General features: G+C 43.0%; 1 protein-coding gene across 3 annotated transcripts in view; it reads left to right on the top strand.

Annotated features, from left to right (window-relative positions):
* The window catches only part of LOC140738239 (solute carrier family 2, facilitated glucose transporter member 11-like), an 81,984-nt gene extending 70,652 nt beyond the window's left edge, over positions 1-11,332 (top strand). For all 3 annotated transcript variants that reach the window (XM_073065379.1, XM_073065381.1, XM_073065380.1), the window contains 2 exons: positions 9,806-9,933; positions 10,825-11,332. In XM_073065379.1, coding sequence (XP_072921480.1) covers positions 9,806-9,933; positions 10,825-11,028 — 332 coding nt within the window. In that variant the 3' untranslated portion in view covers positions 11,029-11,332. The remainder of the gene's footprint in view (positions 1-9,805; positions 9,934-10,824) is intronic.
* The last annotated feature ends 5,949 nt before the right edge of the window (positions 11,333-17,281 follow it).

Here is a 17,281-nt window from a genome sequence, read left to right on the forward strand (position 1 = left end):
CAGTGCCTGTTGAGACCGGTATCTGTGGAGGGTGGTACACAGTGCCTATTGAGGCCGGTATCTGTGGAGGGTGGTACACAGTGCCTATTGAGACCGGTATCTGTGGAGGGTGGTACACAGTGCCTATTGAGGCTGGTATCTGTGGAGGGTGATACACAGTGCCTGTTGAGACCGGTATCTGTGGAGGGTGGTACACAGTGCCTATTGAGGCCGGTATCTGTGGAGGGTGGTACACAGTGCCTATTGAGGCCGGTATCTGTGGAGGGTGGTACACAGTGCCTATTGAGGCCGGTATCTGTGGAGGGTGGTACACAGTGCCTGTTGAGACCGGTATCTGTGGAGGGGTACACAGTGCCTATTGAGGCCGGTATCTGTGGAGGGTGGTACACAGTGCCTGTTGAGACCGGTATCTGTGGAGGGTGGTACACAGTGCCTATTGAGACCGGTATCTGTGGAGGGTGGTACACAGTGCCTGTTGAGGCCGGTATCTGTGGAGGGGTACACAGTGCCTATTGAGACCGGTATCTGTGGAGGGTGGTACACAGTGCCTGTTGAGGCCGGTATCTTTGGAGGGTGGTACACAGTGCCTGTTGAGGCCGGTATCTGTGGAGGGTGGTACACAGTGCCTGTTGAGACCGGTATCTGTGGAGGGTGGTACACAGTGCCTATTGAGACCGGTATCTGTGGAGGGGTACACAGTGCCTATTGAGACCGGTATCTGTGGAGGGTGGTACACAGTGCCTGTTGAGACCGGTATCTGTGGAGGGTGGTACACAGTGCCTGTTGAGGCCGGTATCTGTGGAGGGGTACACAGTGCCTATTGAGGCTGGTATCTGTGGAGGGTGGTACACAGTGCCTATTGAGGCTGGTATCTGTGGAGGGGTACACAGTGCCTATTGAGACCGGTATCTGTGGAGGGTGGTACACAGTGCCTGTTGAGGCCGGTATCTGTGGAGGGGTACACAGTGCCTATTGAGGCTGGTATCTGTGGAGGGTGGTACACAGTGCCTATTGAGGCCGGTATCTGTGGAGGGGTACACAGTGCCTGTTGAGACCGGTATCTGTGGAGGGTGGTACACAGTGCCTATTGAGACCGGTATCTGTGGAGGGTGGTACACAGTGCCTATTGAGGCCGGTATCTGTGGAGGGGTACACAGTGCCTATTGAGGCTGGTATCTGTGGAGGGTGAGCATTAGTCAGCTGTGTCCTTGTTTCTCATCGTTTGTAAGTCCTGGGTTGAAACAGAAAATCGAAGCCTGAAGATCAATCAGAAGCCCAGAAATTCAGGCCTGACAGCAGGAGTCCCAAGTGAATTCACTGGGGAATTTGGGATCCAGATTCTGCCCCAAATTCCCCAGTGAAAGGAAGGGTCCACTGGAGGCTGGAGGCCGAAGACTGGGGTTAGAGGATTGTGTGTGTGGGTTGGTGGGGAGGGAGGAATGGGGTGTGCTTTGCAGTGGTTGCTTTGTGGCTTGCTACGTATGTTGTGTTTTGTTCTGCCGAGCGTTGTGGACGGGTAGATATTTTGGCGTGGAATGAGTGGCGACACTTGCGGGCTGCCCCCAGCCCACCCTTGGCTGTGTTGCTTGTTAACACAAACGACACATTTCACAGTATGTTTCAATGTTCAGTTCGGGTACTGCAACGTTTTTTATGGGTCATAGGGGTGCTTTTTCGTGTCCTGGGCTAGTGAGGCCTAGTGACACCATCCCTCTCCAGGCCAGACCACAGCCGACGTCCTCCAACTCAGTGGCTCGTCCTGGTCTCAAACACGTGGCCGTTGTGTTTCCTCTTCGGGGAACTCATCCACCATGTCTGGTGACTTTGTCCTTCACCCAGTGGGGCCGTGTTACTTCCACCCCCTCACAGACATCCCACCTCTCCCGGCAGTTCCGAGAGTCTCCCGCATATTCATAGCGGCTCCCTGACGCCCGCAAATTATATACAATATCCCAGAAATTGATTTTTTTGAGAGGGAGAGGGAGGGGGAGGGGGAGCATCCTGATTGGTCTCCCTTCGTGCTAAGTAGACCTATCAGTTTTCTCTGTGGGCGGGCTTTACAGTCGACCTCAAAAATAATGAGTGTTCCTTGCTGCACTGTTTGCAACAGTGACTTTTCCATTGCCCATGGTGGGTTAAAATGTAAAAGACATGTTGAGGTGAGTTTAACAGGTGTCATTCGTTCATTAGCATAGCTAACGTTATTTAAACTAGCTGGCTAGCTGCTAAGCTACTCCATTGATGTCCTACATAATGAGGCCAAACTCCCTGTAGACTTGCTTAAAGTTGTAATTGAATAAAAATGACTCCATGATAATATAAGTACATATTTTAATGTCACATTTTCTACATATGCCCAATTTGGTTTACAGATTAGACAAAATCACTAAACAAAGTTTTACATACACCCTTGGAGGTTGACCGGGGGGGGGGGGTGCTACCTCCCCAAAATGAGTTTTTGCAGGGTGGGGTGTCTGCCCTCATGTCATTTAGCCCACCAGCTGAAGCGGTGAACTAGGTTGCGCCACTTGGAGGCTGGTGTGAGAGAGGTAGGAGGTGGATGAGGACCAGAGGCCCATCCACCCTACAAGGTAGAGTGCATCAAAGGTACATCCTCGATCCAGAGCCCCCTGTTCCAATGCACTTGTGATAAATAAATCTGAATATGAATATTTGTGGAGTAAGGGATTTCAGTGAAAGAAGAGCAAATGCATATTTTTAAAACGGTTATTTCAATTAAGACAGGGGATGTGTGGCAACCACTCGATATTGGAGTTGATAGACAGTAATGTGATCCATGGCAATCACACCCGAAGAAGTTTGGATCAGATTTGACGATTTGGAGATTTAGCTGCTGTAATGCATCGAGGAGGGGAACGGGTACTTTGACATGTTGTCTAAGGGGCAGTTACACACTCAGATGCAGTAGTGCAGAGATGGTCAGTCAGCAAAGCTGCATCTGAGAGGCAGGTATGAGAATCCAGCAGGTAACATTGCAATAACCTCAGCCTTTGTGTGTGTTGAAGCCTTTGCCAAGACCAGAGTCAGCAGGATGGATGGACACTCCACTCGGATTAGGGATGTGGTCTGTATGTGATAGGGGACAGTATGGTTTGGGGATAGGTAATGCTCACTGTGAGCATGAGTCCCAATCTGTGTTGCCTGCATTAAAGATTGGAGAGGACTTTAGAGAGGAAGGGCAAAAGGTTGGGTTGTCATTGTCATGACGTGCACTGGCAATATCAGGACCCAAGTGTGGAGGAAAGACAGGTTCTGATGTAGAGATGGAGAAAAGTTTATTCATAATAATTCCAAAAGAACATAGGTGGCTTGGCCGAGGCATAATACAAAAAGTAACATTCTCAGAACTAGGGCCCCGTGATTAGTGCTAATCGGGTGTCTGTTTAAGTAATACAATCCCCAAGCCTATCAAAATAAACTGAAGTTTAAACAGAAAGTACCAGGAGACCACATTACGAAGGGCGAGTCGCTCGAGAACAGCGCAAGGAACTGTAAATGATTAAGCAACGACTAACCAATGCAAGAGCTCTAAAAACCTCAGAGCCCAATGATGTCTGGCTCTCTGCACAGGTCTGAAGAGCTCGTTACTGTCATGGTCAATGTGGCACAACGGTACCACCAGCACTGTGTACAAATTGGCATGGGGTCAGTAAGATCAGGGAGGTGACTATATGGTTCAGGAACTGGTGGGGGAGTGAAGGAGGACAAGAGATGACTTGATAGAGGGCCACAAGATGATAAGAGATATAGACTGAATGGACAGCCAGAGACTTTTTGCCAGGGTGGAAATGGCTGATACAACAGGGTATAATTTTAAGGTGATTGGAGGAAAGAATGGGTTTTTTATATAGAAAGTGGTGAGTGCATGGAATGTACTGCCAGAGGTGAAGGTAGAGGCAGATACATGAGGAACGTTGAAAGAACTGTAAAAAGGCACATGGATGAAAGAAAAATGGAGGGCTATGTAGGAGGGAAGGGTTACATTGTCCTTAGAATAGGTTAAAATGTTGGCACAACATCATGGGTCGAAGGGCCTGTTCTGTGCTGTAATATTTAATATGCTCTATGTTCTATGTTGAATGGCTTTCAATTCACAGGGAACTGGAACCTGTACTGGGGACAGAAAGTAATGATCCATTGGAAAAGACTTTACTTGAATCAGACAGGGGCCAGTGTCCTTGCAAACTGAATAACTACAGTTGTAAATAAGCTTTAAACTGAATAGTAACTGGGCAGGAAGATAGAGCTCTGATCTGGAGAACTTAGGAAGTTAAAGAGAAAGGTCAAGGTGATAGTAATGATGCCAGGAATAACATATATTAGTTTTGTTTTTACTTTAAGCGAGGCACGCATGTATGAAGTGGTGGCACAACGAGGTATGCCATTTATGTACATTTACATATAGCCCACAGTGCATTATGTAAGCAACAAGGAATAGTTAATAAACAATATATTTAACATATTATTCATTACTGATACATTGAATACACAATGCTCCTCCCTGTTTAGCTGGAAACTCCAACTGAATATAGAATACATCTCAATTTCTATACTGTACACACACTATATAGAGCATACTATATAATACAACTATACAATATCAACATCCACAACATAGTAGATTTTAAATTGTCCCATTCAGGCTTAAGGATTAATATGGAGGCTTACCTACTCCTGTGGGACAAAGTCTCTCCTGACAAGAGGGATCACTCTGCCTGATAGACGAGAACTGTGGCTGCAAAACCCTGGGGCTTCCTCCGTGGTGGTGGCTCTGAGACTGCAGGAAGTCAGCTCTGTAAACCTTTCTTGGTTTTTTTCTCAGGAACTAGTTTGCTCCTTGCTTCTCTTCCAGTCCTGGTTTCTTTCTCTCTTTATCCCACTCTCAATTCCTTTCTTGGTCACGCTCCCTATCCTTATTATTTGTTCTCTCATGATTCCTATCTTAGTCTTGGTCCCGATCACATGCTCTTGTTTCCACTACTTTTTCTTTCTCCCATTCTTTGTCTCATTCACACCTTCCTTTTTCTTCTTCTAGCTTGTGTATCTTGATCTTGAGAAGATCTATTTAATTCAGTGGAGTGTTCTCTTATTAACCCTTTTCTTGCTTCCTTTAGAATCTGATCTCACCTCTTGGTTTCCTCATCCACAACATCATCAGACCAATCCTTTGTCTTCATATTTTCATTGACTCCTTTCATTTTAGCCTTTCATTCATCCAGCTGGGCTTTGGTCTTTGCATCTATTTTCACAAACAGTGTTTTGTCTCCCACTTGAAGTTCATGCAATAACCTTGATGCACACAGAGTAGATTTTGGTTCTTTATACTCACAAAAGCTGAATGTTTGCAACTTTCCTGAAGCTCCTTGAACTATCTTCCAGCTTAAAACCAAGCCATATTTTGCAAAAAACTGCTCGATTAACATATCAGAAGCTTTCTCAGACATGTTGCCTACAAAAACTGTTGTAGTCAGACCACTACTTTCGCCACTTTCATAATTCCTCTGAGCAGCATGGTCTTTCTTGGGGGTCCAATGTGCTTTCCAATCCGAGGCACAGAGACTGGCACCAACACCTGTTTATCCTCTGTTGGGCATTGGTTCATGGTGTACAGCATGGAGACAGTTGTGGCATCATCCAGTACCTTTCTTAATTCACTTGCAGTTGATTCTATTGCATGCAAATGGTGGATTGATCACCAATCAAGCTGTTGCTGCCTCAGCCAATCACACCCTTACAATGCTGGCCCTCTTGTCCCTATCACATACAAGCCAATGTGGCTTGTTGTTTGTTGTATTTCACTGTTACAAATGTCATTCCCACAGGAATTATTCTTTGTCCAGTACAAGTTCTTAGTCAAATATCTGAGCCTTCAGTTCTGCATCTTTGTGATGTCACTCAAACTTATTTTGTGGAATGTCTGAAACAAACTAGCAAGTGTTCATTCTATTTTAATTAATTTGTTGTTCACTTCTGGTATAATCCATATTGCTTTTCTATTGTTAGTTTTCACATTGGAAATCTAAAGGCTACGCAGTCCAGTGTCACTCTCATGCAGATTAGTGCTCGTTTTGAAATTGCGACTTGACTTTTTATCTTTTTCTCTTCCCTGTGCAGTCCATTTATTGTTGTCTGCCTGACATGCTACTTTGTTGTATCTTCTGCAAATTTCACTTTTAATTCGGCATTGGTCTTCTATATATGAACCCTGCCACAAAGATAATTGAATTTGTTCAGCCAGGCTGGTTTCTGCTTGGACTTTACAATTTTGTTTGCACTTCGTTCCTGACTGCAACTCAACTGTGCCTCTGCCTGCTGTTTCCATTGATACAGCTATTCTGACCGCTCTTTTAAATGTAAGCTGTGCTTCAGTTATGAGCCGTTTTTGAATGTTTTCTTGTAAGATTCCACAGACTAAACAATCCTCATGCATCATTGTCTGAACTGACAATGCTCAGACAATCTTGTCAATTCAGCCATGTACTGTATGCTGAAGTGGAATCCCCTTCCTTTTGATTCTGCATATGAAACCTAAAGCATTCATCAATCAACAATGGTTTTGGTTCTCAATGTTCCTGCATTACTTTCATGATATCAGCAAAGCTGATTTCAGCTGGTTTAGTTGGAGCAGTCTAACCTAACACACTCTTCCACTTAATGCACTCATGAAAACTGGCACTTGCTTTTCATTGGTGATTTCATTTGCTTCAGAATATTGCTCAGTTTGTTCTGCATATATGACCCAGTTATCTCCTGTGAAATCAAATGCATCTATCAGATGTAGCCGGCCACTTCTGCTCTTTTATTTTATCGATGATTATTATCACCCAGAACTTACTGCTTATGAACACATGAATTTGTCCATCTTGAATGATTATGTCATTTCCCAAAGAAGCATGTTTTGTGCTGTTAGTTTTTTACTTGACCGTTTCTCGCTGCACTTTTTTTAAATCTCGAGTGACTCACTGTGCTTCATCAGGTAGGTAGCCATCTTGGATCTGTTCAGAACTTCCTTGCTGTCACTGCCATGTCCTGCAACTGTAAAACATACAACTAGTTGGAAGGAAAAACAAAGCAGTTGAATTGCAAGTCTAACTTTGCTTTTACTTTAAGTGAGGCATGCACATATGATGTGGTGGTGTACTGCATTTGCCCTTTACGTACTCTTACATGTAACTCACAATACACTATGTAAACAAGAAAATTAAACAATACAGCATTTTTAAAATATTACTCAAATATTAAATACACAACAATCAAAAAGGTGTTATAATTTGGCTAATTTCAATCCGGAAATATGCCTTCAGAAAAGGTTAATTAATAATGTGGGAGCTAAGGAATCTTTTGTGAATAGTGATCATAAAATCATTCAATTTTGGACTATGATTTAAAGTGATTTAGTTTAATTTAGAAAAAAGATATACAAGCCTGAGGATTGGTAAGATTTGAGATCCATGAATGAAATGAGGAAAATGAAAGTAGAGCAAGACAGTAAAGTGGCGAGAAACGTAATAATAGACTGTCAGCATCTATAGATATTTAAAAAGGAAAAGATTTACGAAAGTTAATCTGGGTTCCTTGCAGACTGAGACAGGAAAATTTATAGAGGGAGTAAGGAAATGGCAAAAAGAATTTAATATCAATGACACAAAAAAATCCTTCTGCAAATAGTTAAGAGAAATAGGTCTAGAGTGAATGGATAACTAAAAGAAATTAGCTTTCTGTCCAATTAATTATTCAAAATGATTATTTTACCTAATACTCATTTAAAGATTGGTTGGAATGTAGCAAGTCTACCCTCAGTGCTAAAACGACAGAGAGAGAAAATTTCTGGAACTGCAAACCAAATAGTTTGATGTCAAAAGTAGAGAAGTTGTTGGACTCGGTCATTAAGGGTATGGTAACAGAGCTTTAGAAAATTAAAAAAAAAACCTTTGGACAGAGTCATCATGGATCTATGGTGGAGAAATCATGTTTAACATTTCTTGAGTGTGCAACAAACAGAATAGATAAAGGAGAGCCAGTAGATGTGATATATATACAAACTTCAGAAGGCCAATGATGAGATATTAAATAAATTAAACCACTTGTGATTGGGAATAACATACTGGTGAGAAAGAAGAATGGTTAATAGGCAGAAAACAGTGAATTGGAGTAAATAGGCCATTCTTGAGCTGAGAAGCAGTAGGCTGCCACAGAATTTGCTGCTAGGATCCCAGATGCTCAATTTCAATGGTTTAGATGGCAGGACTCAGTGTATTATATCCAAATATTATGATACTAAGCTGGGTGAAAAACATGAGGTACAAAAATAGACCATCAGTGTATTTGTAATGACAAAAGGATTAAGAATTAATGTACAACAATTATGAAAGCAATGAAGCTTTGAGCGCATGAGTAAGGACTTCTTGCTACAGTTTTACAGGAGACCACACAGGAATATCGGAGCAAGAAAAAAATAGTCAGCCAGGGGACTCAGTGGGTTGAGCAGCGTCTATGAGGGAAGACAGAATTGTCAAAAGTTTGGGTTCATAACCCGTATCAAGATGGTTTCGTTTTCTACAGGTTCCAGCATTTGCTGCATTTTGTCCCGTTGAGTATCTCTCCGCTATGTCTCACAAAACACAATACCAACACTGAATGGATCTTTATCAAGCACTTTCATTCTTTATTACTTACAAGAGGAAAGTTTACCTTCACTCTAACCAGGGATGGTAGGGGGATTTCCAACATACTGTTTTCACAGTGTTATTTTTAAACATAAGAAAGAAACGAGGTTACTATTTCCAGCAATCTCAGTCCTTCTGATACATTTGTTGTAGCCTGTGGTTGACTTGTCTCTGTTACTCCTTATTTTTGCACGATGTTCAGTGTATTTCATGTTTGCAGTCATGTATTCCTTTAATAAGCACATTTCTTGTAGTTTCTTCCTGTTACTTTAGTGACATACATATATTGCAACATATTAGCTTAACACTCTGGGATTTATACAACTCCATTTTGCCACATCAAATGGTTACAAAGAATTCAAAGTTCAATACATATTTCCACAGTCTCCACACTAGAATACTGTGTCCAGGTCTGGTCTTCTTAACCAAGGAAGTTGGTTCCTTGTGTCAGAGGGAGTTTAACAAAGATTCACTGGATTAACTATTAGGATTGGGGGATTGTCTGACAAAGGGAAAGTAAGCAGGCTGGGCCTGAGAAGAATGAGAGGTGATCTTATTTAAACATGTGGACAATAGATCCAGGAATGAAGTTTTCTGGGATGGGTGTCTAAACGCAGAGGTAACTATCTTGAAGTAAGGGCTCAACCAATCAAAACCAAAAGAAGAAACTTCTTTACCCAGAGGGAAATGAATCTTTGGGATTTTTTTTAATGTAAGAAGTTTGTGGCGGCTCAGTTGCTGATTTTGGCAGATATCAATAGGATTTTGAAGAGAATCCAGGGATTTGGAGCAAGTCATGGGAAGTGGTGTTTTCCCACCCTGACATTGCAAAATGGTGCAGCAGGGTAAAATGGGCAAATAGCCAGATCTTCTTTTTATTATGTTATTGCAGGGATTCTAACATACTTAACAATGTGTTGTGGATATACAGAGCTGGTTGCTGGCAAACTTCCTGGACATTTTCACTGTAAGTGGAGGAGTGATAGATCTGAGATTTGAGATGGAATTGACTTTGTAAGCTCAAATGCTAATCCAACAGGGTTCAGTGGAAGGATTTTATGCCGTTGACTCAATCTGGTTGCTCTTTGTGTTTTAATGAGTTCCTTGTCTTTCACCAGGGGGTGTTACCAACATGGTGACAGGGGAGTTGTTCACACAGACAGCACGTCCAGCTGCCTACATGGCCAGTGGAGTCATGAACTGGCTCAGCTTCTTTCTTATCAGCATCACATTCCCATTTATTGTGGTAAGTACCAGTGTTTATCTCATGAGATCATGGCATCTCACAGCCCCTGGAAGCCCATAGAGTCAAGCAAAATGAGACTCTGCCCGGCTGTCCATTTATCACCACGGATGTTGCCTGATCTGATGAGTTCCTCCAGTGACTTGTTTATGTTGCACTCTACAGCCCACTCAATCTCCACTCCATCAACCCCACCCACTTGGTTCTCTTGGCTGTTCTCCCATTGTACATGAAGTGTCCATACAGAAGGTAAAAAAGAAAAGATGTAAAAATGTTAATGTGGATCCCATACAGACTGGGACATCACTGAAGCGCCATAGCAGTTAGTTCCACCGTAAGACACACAAACGGTCCTTATGAAGGGTGTCAGTGCAAAACATCGACTGTTCGTTCGCCACTATAGATGTTGCCTGACCTGCTGTATTTTTGTGTGTGTTACTCTGGATTTCCAGCATCTGCAGAATCTCTTGTGTTTATGCCAGCTGTGAGATTGGGGTTCAATTCCTGCTGCTGTCTCGCAAGAGTTTGTAAGTCCTCCACGTGACAGTGAAGGTTTCGTCTGGGTGTTCTGGTTTCCTGCCACATTCCAACAATCCATGGTTAGGGTTAGTGAGTAGTAGGCATGCTATATTGGTGCTGGAGGCATGCAGACATTGCTGGCTGCCCTGCACAGGCCCTACTGATGCAAAATTCCACACTTCAATGTACGTGGGACAAATAAAGCCAAACTTTCATTTTTAATCATTCCACTCTCTAATTATCCCAGTGCACCTCGTCCTTCATTATCCCATCCCAACACAATCCCCACAGTTGAATTCCTACACTGTGTTTTGAGGACAGGGATGCTTCTACCACATTTAACCTCAGCTTTCTCCTGTCTGTGTTTGGTGTCAGGAGAGCATGCAGCATTTTTGTTTCCTCGTCTTCCTCGTCGAGTGCCTGCTGGTCACGCTCTTCATTTACATCGTCCTGCCCGAAACTAAAAACAAGTCCTTCGTGGAAATCGAGCAAGAATTTCGAACTCGGAATTTCAGGGGCGTGTTGACAACCATAACAGCAGATGGTACCCTCAGGGATATGCGGATGTCAACTTTCTGAAAACCTTAATGTGCAGGTTTGCCTCAGCCCAGCTGTGGGGGTAAAATGCCCCGGTACTACACACTGTTAATGCTACTTTCTTCCAGCAAACACCTGGTGTCTGGTGTTGAACAACTTGGAACTTTTCTGGATTTGCTTTGCTGACGATGGAATATTAAATTACAGGATGTTATACTAAATAATATAACTTAACTTACTGAGTGTTTCCAGCACTTTCTGCTTTTATTTTATACCAGCACCATTTAAACTTCTAGTCAAAATAAAACAGATAATAACCCTGGTAAAATAAAAAGCATTTCTCAGATCTCTAGCACAGAGTATTATTTTACACGCACCACTTTCTGAACTGATTCTAGTTGTTTATAATAAGCTAACTCTGAAATACTTGGTTTGAGCTAGTACCCAGGTACTGGGTGCTGAAGTACTTCCAAACTTAGCAGCTGTTTGAAGCAAATGATGGAATCCTGGCCCTGTGGGATTTGCTCAGCATAATGAACACCGAATCCTTGTTAATGTACATAATTATACAGCAAAACTTTCCACCACTGCATCTGCATTAGATTCTTCAAAATATATGTTATATTTATCTACTTAGAGGATTGGGAGTCTGTGTAAATTCTGCGTTTATTGCCTCTCTCTGATTGCCCTTGAGCAGCCTCTGTGCAACTGCTGATGGTGCTCCCACAATGCTGTTAAGGAGTGTTACAAGGATTACACCTTAGTAATGATGATCAGTTAGGCACAGAGAGAATCTGTATTTGCTGATGAGTATCTTTATTGTCTCAACTCACAAGCATGTGAGTCACTAACAAGCATGTGACAAACTAACTAACAGTGTGCGCAGTTTCCCTGACCCTTCGTGAACAGTCAAAGAATAGAAAAGGTAATGCCTGGGAAAAAGAGTCAATGCTGGCCAGGCCCTCCTCATGGTCCTGATCTAATCTTCACTCGTCTAACTTGGGTCATTTGTATCCACGATGCTTGGTCTTGCCTTTCACTCCTTATCAGCTCAAGTGCCATGTTTCAATCTCACTGGCTCTGGCCTACCTTGCTCGTGTGTGTCAGCTCCCCATTGGCTCTTGTCCAGCCACCATCAATCTATTGCCCTTCTCTCAAGTGACAACTTGTAATTAATGTCTCTTTGTTCTGAATCAGAGCAAACCAGCCAGTTACTAGGCTCGAACTATTCAGGTCAGACCCTGGCTCCCCTGTTCATAAATGGGCATCTTCTACATTACCAAAGAACACCTCACAAATAACGTCTTACTTGGAAATGATCTTTAATTCAACAGAATATCAGGATACAGCTATTCCAAAGCAAAACCAGTTCACGAGACTGCTCACAAAATGTAGGCTACTGGGCAGCTTCACAAAATTGCAACCCCCATTCCTTCAACCACAAGGCAAGAATGAAGACAACTGTTTTTTTCTGCTTCCACTGTACTTAAGTCATTTGAGTTTACTGATTTGTGGATTGTAGTTCTTTCTGGCCAACAGGAGAGAGTGCCAAGAAGGGAAGCTAGCAAAATATTTCTGTATCAGTCCTGCTGAAGGGTGTCAGCCTGAAATGTTGATTCTTTTCTCCTCCCCATAGATGCTGCCTGACCTGCTGTGTTCCTGCAGTATTTTGTGTGTGGTACTCTGGATTTCATCAGCAGAATCTCGTGTGTATATATTTTTGAGAGTGGAAATGTGTGATTTGGAGAGGCTCAGTGGCCAGTGTGTGTTCCCAAGCACCTGCAGCCCTTAGTCTTCCTTACCGTCGGGTAGGGCTTTTGGAAGTGCTGTTCAAACAACCTTGGTGGATAGCTGCAGTGTATTTTGTAGTCCTGGGTGGTGGGCTGAAAATATGTCTCTCCCAAAGGAGCTAAGGTGCTCCTTCCCACCACTATCTGCGGGTCACCCTTGGGCAAGGTGTAGCACCTGTTTATTATCACCCCCCCCCAAAAGAAAAACACTGGGTTACGTGAAGCCAAGGGGGCAAGTGGTGGATGGTCATATGAGCAGCCGGTGCATATCACAAGCCCTGGTTATATGACCACTGATACCAGGCAGACAATCTCTGAAGAGTATTGACAATGGCTGGGGCAACCCACCTTGTAAAGACACTGCCCAGTAGAAGGCAATGGCAAACCACTTCTGTAGGAAAGATTTACCAAGAGACCATGATTGCCCACATCATACGACATGGCTCATGATGATGATGCAAACAATTTTGATGCTAATCTTGGTGGGTACAAATACTTAGGGTGGTGAAAGAGGTGCAATGAAGCAGACTGCTTTGTCCTGGATAGTTTCAATTAGAGTTGTTGGAACTGAACTTATCTAAGCTAACAGCAAGAACTCCATTGTGCTCTTGCACTGTGCAGGGCTGCAGCAGGATACTCAACCTCTGACCTGTTCCTGTAGCCACTGTACATAAAGAACTGACCCAGTTGACTTCCTGGTCCATGGCGCCTCCCAGAAGGTTGGCTGTTGGATGACTTGTTGATGCTAAGTTCAGCACAAGTAAATGCAAGGTGTGAAATGTTGGCAGAAAGAGTATGGAGGTCAGATGGAAGAAGCAAGTCCAGATAGGTATAAGGTGAGTTTAGAATACAGCATTCACTAAACATGATGCCACAGGTTGCAAGGGCATAAATAAAAACAAAGCAAGAACCAGTTCAGGAGGTCAGTTAGAGAGGAGCTGATCTGATGAATGGGGACTCTATACTAAATCTGTATCAAGAGACACAGGAGACTGCAGATGTTGGACTCCGGAACAACATACAAAGCACTGGAGGATCTCAGAAGGTCAGTCAGCATCTGTGGAAGGAAATGGACAAGTAGTCCAAATGATGAGTCTCAACCTAAAATATCGACTGTTCATTTCCATCCGCAGATTTAACCTGACCTCTGAGTTCCTCCAGTGCTTTGTGTGTTGTTTGAAATCGGTACATTTATTAGATTACACTCAGACTCGTCTGGTCACCATTCTATGGAAAGGATATAGAGGCACAGGTGGGTCCAACTGCAACAAAACCTAAGAAGCACAACAGCCTTTAGGACAAAGTAATTTTCCTGATTGTCACTCCATTAACCAATCATCGACTGTATTCACTACCAACTAGTTGTCAAGTTCTCCTTTGGCATCACCACATCTATGTTCCATTCAAATTCATATCCAAGTCTGTTTTGGAAATATTTCACCATTATGTACTGCTGGGTTAAAGCTTTGGAGTTGTCCGTCCAACAGGATTGTGGGAGCATCTTTATTGTGAATTGCAGTGACCTGAAAAGGCAGAAAGGCACTTCCTTTTCAAACATCTCAGCCCTGCTAGCAATGCTGCTATCTCAATAATAATTATGAGTGTCCTATAGAACACTACAGAATTCTCATATAGAACATAAAAATTATAAAATAATATGAGAATAATAAATATATTTGGTGAGAAAATGGAAATGAATTCAAAGTTCTCATACACCTCCTGTTGTAATCGAATACCTGGAAAATGTTTGTCATTTATTACTTTAGAATATAACTTTGGATGTCCAGACAGAGAAACGATCTCTATTGCTTACACTACACCAATATCTTCAGAGGGTTGTTGTAGCTTTGGTTGGACAAGACCATACGTAGCAGGCTGTGCTTGTTGCCATTTCTGGTGTGAGCAGAATCATCTGCAGCTTAATGTGAAAAAGACTAAGGAGCTGGTGGTGAACCTGAGGAGGGCTAAGGCACCGGTGATCCCTGTTTCCATCCAAGGGGTCAGTGTGGACATGGTGGAGGATTACAAATACCTGGGGATACGAATTGACAATAAACTGGACTGGTCAAAGAACACTGAGGCTGTCTACAAGAAGGGTCAGAGCCGTCTCTACTTCCTGAGGAGACTGAGGTCCTTTAACATCTGCCGGACGATGCTGAGGATGTTCTACGAGTCTGTGGTGGCCAGTGCTATCATGTTTGCTGTTGTGTGCTGGGTCAGCAGGCTGAGGGTAGCAGACACCAACAGAATCAATAAACTCATTCGTAAGGCCAGTGATGTTGTGGGGGTGGAACTGGACTCTCTGACGGTGGTGTCTGAAAAGAGGATGCTGTCCAAGTTGCATGCCATCTTGGACAATGACTCCCATCCACTCCATAATGTACTGGTTAGGCACAGGAGTACATTCAGCCAGAGACTCATTCCACCGAGACGTAACACTGAGCGTCATAGGAAGTCATTCCTACCTGTGGCCATCAAACTTTACAGCTCCTTCCTCGGAGTGTCAGACACCCTGAGCCAATAGGCTGGTCCTGGACTTATTTCCACTTGGCATGATTAACTTACTATTATTTAATTATTTATGGTTTTATATTCCTATATTTCTACACTATTCTTGGTTGGTGTGACTGTAACAAAACCCAACTTTCCTCGGGATCAATAAAGTATGTCTGTCTGTCTGTCTGTTAATGATAAAGAGATTTAGTGGAGCTTCTGCCTCACAGCCTCAGTGACCTGTGCTCGATCCAGAGCTCTGGTGCGCTCTTTGTGGAGTTGACACCTTCTCCCTATGACCATGTGGGTTTCCTCTGGGTGTTCCGGCTTCCTCCCACATCCCAAAGATATGCAGGTCCGAAAGTAAATGGCTACTGTAAATTGTTCCTCATGTGTCAGTGAGTAATAAAATCTTGGGGAGAGGGGGGTGGTTGATGGGAATGTGAGGAACATCAGGAGAGTTAAATTAAACCAGTGATGTTCAGCATTCAAATTTCATTTAGAATCTAATGGAATTCTAAATTCCTTGTGTGGAGAATAGAAGAACATTTCATTCACAATGGGCTCAGAAAGGTTTTTATTCCTTTTCTGTTGTAAGGATGGACAGAGAGTGAGGGAAGCAGTTATATATGTGGGAAGGATTTGAGGAAATTCATTGATACCAAAAGGCTATAATTACTGGAACATTGGCTGTGAAGTTCTGCGGAGGCTTCCGACTGCAGATTTGAAATGAGTCAACATCCTTTTCAGTGTTTTTTGGTGTCTATTGTGGGTTGTGTGATCTCCCACAGAAAATACACAGGTTCCAGGAGACCCCTCAAGCATCCCAAAGCGTTTCTGTCATCAGTTGAATTAAACTAATCTGAACAGAAGACCAAATTAACTTGCTGCACACTATTATTCTACAGCAAAACTTTGACACACCAGGAGTTGGTTGTCACATCTACTACAGAGTATCTTTAAGATCAGGTTTTAAATTTTATTCTGAAACAGCCATTTAGTCTGTAGGCTCAGGGTTGTTTTGTGTTGTGTTATCAGAGATGGACAATATTATATTCCAAGTCTCACCTGTGCTGTCAAATCAGTCTAATAGATCCCATGGCCATTTCTAAAGGGTGCAGCATTTTATTCTGGTGCCTGGTTTGACATTTATTCCATAATGATTACTCCAGAGAAGGGTATTTCACTGCTTACTCTCTCAGCCCAGTGATGGGCTGAATGTCCTCCTTTGCTGAGAACTTCCATTAGACTTTAATGGTGTTCATGGAGCTTTCCTGTATGTATTAACTTGTGAGTGCACTTCAGCAATAACTGCTTTGACTGAAAGGTGCTCGTGGCCCCAGAAGGCTGCAAAAAGGTGCGAGTTCAGTTCGAGGTATTGTCTAACTCAATATTCGAACATTCAATGCAAATTCACACTGAAGAATTGCTGTAGCTGGAGAAGCAGCACATTTGCAGAGAAACAGGGGAAGAACTAAACCCTTTTCCTTACTGTGTGCATCGCGGGGAGTTCAGTGATGATAGCTAATGAAACAAGACATAATTAAACCTGAAAGTGGGAAGAATGTGGATTAGCAGAATTCACCAAAGCAAAGACGGGTTGGCCTCTGAAGGCTGGATAACCTGTTCACTGCTTTATTCTCTGTGGCTTCTCCTTCATTTTCTCTCATCTACATTCTCCATGGCCTCACTCTGTGCCGACATTTCCTCACATTCATGTACTTCTCAATTTATTCTTTCTGTTCTACATGGCCAGGAAGTCTTTTTCTCTCCCAGTCTCAGCTCCCGCTCCTCCTAATTCCAGACTTCATCCTTCCAATCTTAACTTCCGCTTATTCCATTCCAGATCCATTTCTTCCAGTCCATAAGGTCAAAACACCACAGTACATGAGACCACAGTTAAGCCATTTTGCACATCGAGTCTGCACCACCATTTGATCTTGGCTGATCTATTTTCCCTCTCAACCCTATTCTCCAACCTTCTCCTTGTAACCTTTGACACCCTTACCAAT

Source organism: Hemitrygon akajei, chromosome 14, assembly GCF_048418815.1.
Source record: "Hemitrygon akajei chromosome 14, sHemAka1.3, whole genome shotgun sequence".
NCBI lineage: Eukaryota > Metazoa > Chordata > Chondrichthyes > Myliobatiformes > Dasyatidae > Hemitrygon > Hemitrygon akajei.